General features: G+C 13.4%; 1 protein-coding gene across 1 annotated transcript, besides 17 other annotated features; it reads right to left on the bottom strand. All coding sequences in view use genetic code 6, as the record gives it.

The window, feature by feature from the left end:
* Positions 1 to 54: 54 nt before the first annotated feature.
* Positions 55 to 133: a microsatellite.
* Positions 78 to 131: a microsatellite.
* A 12-nt stretch (positions 134 to 145) lies between the features above and the next one.
* Positions 146 to 185: a microsatellite.
* Positions 154 to 204: a microsatellite.
* Positions 159 to 234: a microsatellite.
* Positions 202 to 265: a microsatellite.
* Positions 217 to 261: a microsatellite.
* An 852-nt stretch (positions 266 to 1,117) lies between the features above and the next one.
* Positions 1,118 to 1,149: a microsatellite.
* A 68-nt stretch (positions 1,150 to 1,217) lies between these two features.
* Positions 1,218 to 1,337: a microsatellite.
* A 278-nt stretch (positions 1,338 to 1,615) lies between these two features.
* Positions 1,616 to 1,672: a microsatellite.
* A 40-nt stretch (positions 1,673 to 1,712) lies between these two features.
* Positions 1,713 to 1,738: a microsatellite.
* Positions 1,739 to 1,832: 94 nt separating this feature from the next.
* Positions 1,833 to 1,893: a microsatellite.
* Positions 1,855 to 1,905: a microsatellite.
* A 125-nt stretch (positions 1,906 to 2,030) lies between these two features.
* Positions 2,031 to 2,078: a microsatellite.
* Positions 2,042 to 2,101: a microsatellite.
* Positions 2,102 to 2,818: 717 nt separating this feature from the next.
* Positions 2,819 to 2,861: a microsatellite.
* Positions 2,822 to 2,861: a microsatellite.
* A 344-nt stretch (positions 2,862 to 3,205) lies between these two features.
* IMG5_180070 (leishmanolysin family protein, putative) lies at positions 3,206 to 4,045 on the bottom strand (the record flags this gene model as incomplete). Its single annotated transcript, XM_004027560.1, has 1 exon — positions 3,206 to 4,045. A coding segment is annotated over one exon (840 nt), but the record flags the coding sequence as incomplete, so codon positions are not given.
* Between the last annotated feature and the right edge of the window lie 33 nt (positions 4,046 to 4,078).

Below are 4,078 nucleotides of genomic sequence, written 5' to 3'. Positions count from 1 at the left end.
TTTATATTATATAAATTATATTTAATTTTTTTTATATCTATTCAATAATTATTTTAATTTTTTTTTATAATATATATATATATCATTTATTATTTTAATATATCATATAATTTTTTTAATTATAATATAATATTTAAATATTTCATTAATTAAATTTAATTTAATTAAAATTTATTTAATTAAAAAAAAAAATATTTAATTTAAATTATTTTTAAAATATAAAATATTAATTTATTATATAAAATATATTTTTATATAAAAATTTAACCAAAAATATTACCAAAAAATAAATTTATTAAATTATCTCATTTTTCTAAAACTCTTCCAAATTTTTATTAGAATATATATAAATATTTTCACATTTTTTAAAAAAACTTATCTAATACTATAATTTATTTGATATATTATCATAATATTTTTTTTCATTGAATATATTTAAAATCTATATTTTTGAATCTAATTTTACTAATAATTTAAAAAAGTAATTATATAAGCTTTATAAAGATCTCATTATTAAATAAATATAACTATTTAATTTTATTATATTAAATAATAATAAAATTTAAATTATTTTATATGATTTACAAATAACTAATTTGTCCATAAAATATTTGATAATTAACTTCTTTTTCAACAAATTTTGTTTTTAGACGAAATATAATTATTTTTTAGTATTAAAAGTTATTTAGAATTTTAAAAAATATACTTTTTCTCAAGAATAATATAAAATAATAAAATTTCAGAGGAGAAAAATTTTAAATTAATACTTTAATTTTTTATACTAAATATTCTCTAAAATATACATTCTATTTAAAAATTATTAAGCATATGAATTATGCGACTCTTAATATTTCTTTACTTAATAATTCTTATGTTTTAATAAATATGCAGATGACGAATATGCATTTAAAAATATAAACATATATAAACATGTATTAAAGTTGATTTTCTTAAGCATATTTATAAGATACATAAACTTATAAAAATTTTAAAAAATATTAAAGATAAATAATAAATAATGTATTTAATATATATAAATATATATTTATAAATCATTAATATTTTAACGTAGAAATAGAATCTGAAAGTCAGAAAAAAAATATAAAAGAATTGGATAATTTTTTTTTATTTTATTTTATTTTATTTTATAATTAAAAAATTAAATAGATTAAAAAAATGAAAAACTAAGGCTATAATTATATAAATTATTTTAATAAAAAAATTAAAAAAAAAAAAATAATAAAATTTTAATAAAAAAAAAAGTATTAAGATATGATAAAAAAAACATAATCTTAATAAAAAAAAAAAAAAAAATTTATAAAAATAATAAAAAAAAAGAAAACTTAAATAAATATAAATAATACTAATTATAAAAATATAGAGATAAAAAATAAATATTAATTTTATAAAACAAAAAAAAAATTAAAAATATTTGAAATAATTAAAAAATATATATTAAATTTATTATAATTAAAAATAAAAAGAAAAAAAAAGAAATAAATTTAATTTAATTTATAAAATTTTAATAATAGATTTATATTTATTAAGAATTTAATATTAAAAAAAAAATTAATATTAATTAATTTATTTATATAAATAAATTTTATAAATATTTTTAAAAAAAAAAAATTAATTAAATAATAAAATAAATTTAATTATATATATATAAATAGTTAATATATAATAATGCAATTATTCAAAAAATATTTTTTAAAAAAAAAAATAAAAAAAAAAAATATATATATATATATAATTTAAAATAAATAATAATAAAAAATTTATTATAATTGATTTTTATAAAAAATAAAATTAAAAAACAAACAGACTAAACAATAAATATATAAAAATATGTAAATATATATATATATATATATATATATATATATATATATATATTTATATATACATGTAATTTTTTTTTAATATTAATATGTTGTTTTTAATATATTTTTTAAAAATATATTATTTTTTTTTTTTATAAAAAATAAAAAATTCATAATTTATTTTAATTAAAATAAATTTTCAAATATTTAATATATAATTTTTTATTAGTAATATTTTATTTATTTTTATTAATAAATAATATTTTTTTTATTATAAAAAAATTTAAAATAATTATTTATAAAATTTTATTATAATATTTTTATTATGAATAATGAAAATAAATTTTCATAAAATAATTTTTTTTTTTAAATAATTTTTATATGATATAAAATTTTGTACAATTGTAAATTAAAGTTGTAAAAATATAAAATTTAAAATGTTTCATAATAGTAATTTACTCTTCATTAAAATTAAATTTTATTAATAAATAAGTATAAATGAAAATATTTAAAATATGTTATTTTTACACATAAAAAAAAAATAAATATTATAAGTATAATTAATATTCATTTAGTAAAATATGTAAAAGTAATAAGATATATATATTATTGAAACCAATAGTTTTTATAATTCAATTATTATAAAATTTAAAGTTTTAAAATAATTTTTTTTTTTTTTTTTTTAAATTTATTAATATTATTAAAAAAACAATTATAATATTTTGTTTTCCTAAATAATTTTTAAAATAGTTAAAAAAATACATGTTAATAATTTAATTTTTAAATTATTTTCAATATATCTTATAATTTAAAATAAATTATAATTACAAATTTCTAATAATGTATAATAATTTCAGTTATACAATTATGTATTTTTTTTAAATATTATTATTTATTAATATCAATAATAAATTAATACCTTTATATTTGCAAAAAACAAATAAAAAAATATAAGAAATAAAAAAAAAATGAAGTAAATTAAATACTAAAAAAAAAATATATATATAATAATATATATAATAATTAATTATATAATAAACTTTCATATACTTTATAAATCATCACAATAATAATCCAAATATAAAATAGCAAATAAAAAAAACAAAGACTCCTTAATAATTATTTTATTATTAATAATCTCCTTAGATTTAAAGTAATTTTCTAGAGGACTCGATTTTAATGCATTTTTTTGATTACTCATTATATTTATGTTCAGAAAAACAAGTAGTGCATTTATTTTCAGTACATGCTATACAATTACCGTATTTTTAAATACATGTAACACATTTTTTAGTTTTATCTTCCATAATGAAACCTTAATTACATTATAAGCATTCTCGAGATTAATTACATTATTTACATACTGACGGGCATTTTATTACTGTGTTACCATTAATTACAGTATTTCCTTTATTTCCATCTGTAGCAGAGATTTGTTAGCATTTTTATTTTTAAAGGTTATTACATTATAAACAGATGAGATCATCACAATTTTTGCAATTATTATATTTAGAAAGACATTAAGTACAAGCTTTAGTTATTAAATCAATATAGTAACCATCTTAACATTTTTTGCAACCATTTTCATCGCAATTTTAACATTTTTGAGGACATTATTAGCATTTTCCAATACTTTCAGAATAAAAACTAGCACCAGGGCATAAATTTACGCAACTACTATCATGATTTTTAAATTTAAGTCCTTCGCAAACAAGACACTCAGATAGATTATTAGGATTACATTATGAGCAATTTTCCTTGCACAACGTACATTATTTATCTGATCCTAATCTATATCGTTTAGCAGTATCACATGTAATACAAGTATTAGAATCTTTTTATTAAAGACATCCAACTAAAGGTTTTACACATTATTAAGAATCTTAAGTTAACTTAGATCCCATAGCACATGTATTTTAGCACGAATTATCAGCTTATTTTAAATGTCCTTATTTGCAAGTGATACATAAAGGAGAATTTATTTTCTCGCAAGTTTTGCAATTTCCTTAACATATTGTGGATATCTAAGACTCGCATATACCCTAAGCTTAATTAAGTTTATATCCTTGTTTCTCATTACATTTATCTACACATTAATTATCTTGCAATAATGTCAAAAATTAACACTTACTACACTGATTAGGTAATGGTCCTGTACATCTAGAGCAACTGCTATGGCATGGTTCGCAATTACCATCTTTCCATATAGGCCTTAAGGACATCTGATTTGCAAGTATTATCTGGGTTCTTGAATT

The sequence above is a fragment of the Ichthyophthirius multifiliis genome (assembly GCF_000220395.1).
Source record: "Ichthyophthirius multifiliis unplaced genomic scaffold scaff_1120509251314, whole genome shotgun sequence".
In the NCBI taxonomy this organism is placed as follows: Eukaryota; Ciliophora; class Oligohymenophorea; order Hymenostomatida; genus Ichthyophthirius; species Ichthyophthirius multifiliis.
This window is presented reverse-complemented; position numbering and strand designations above follow the sequence as displayed.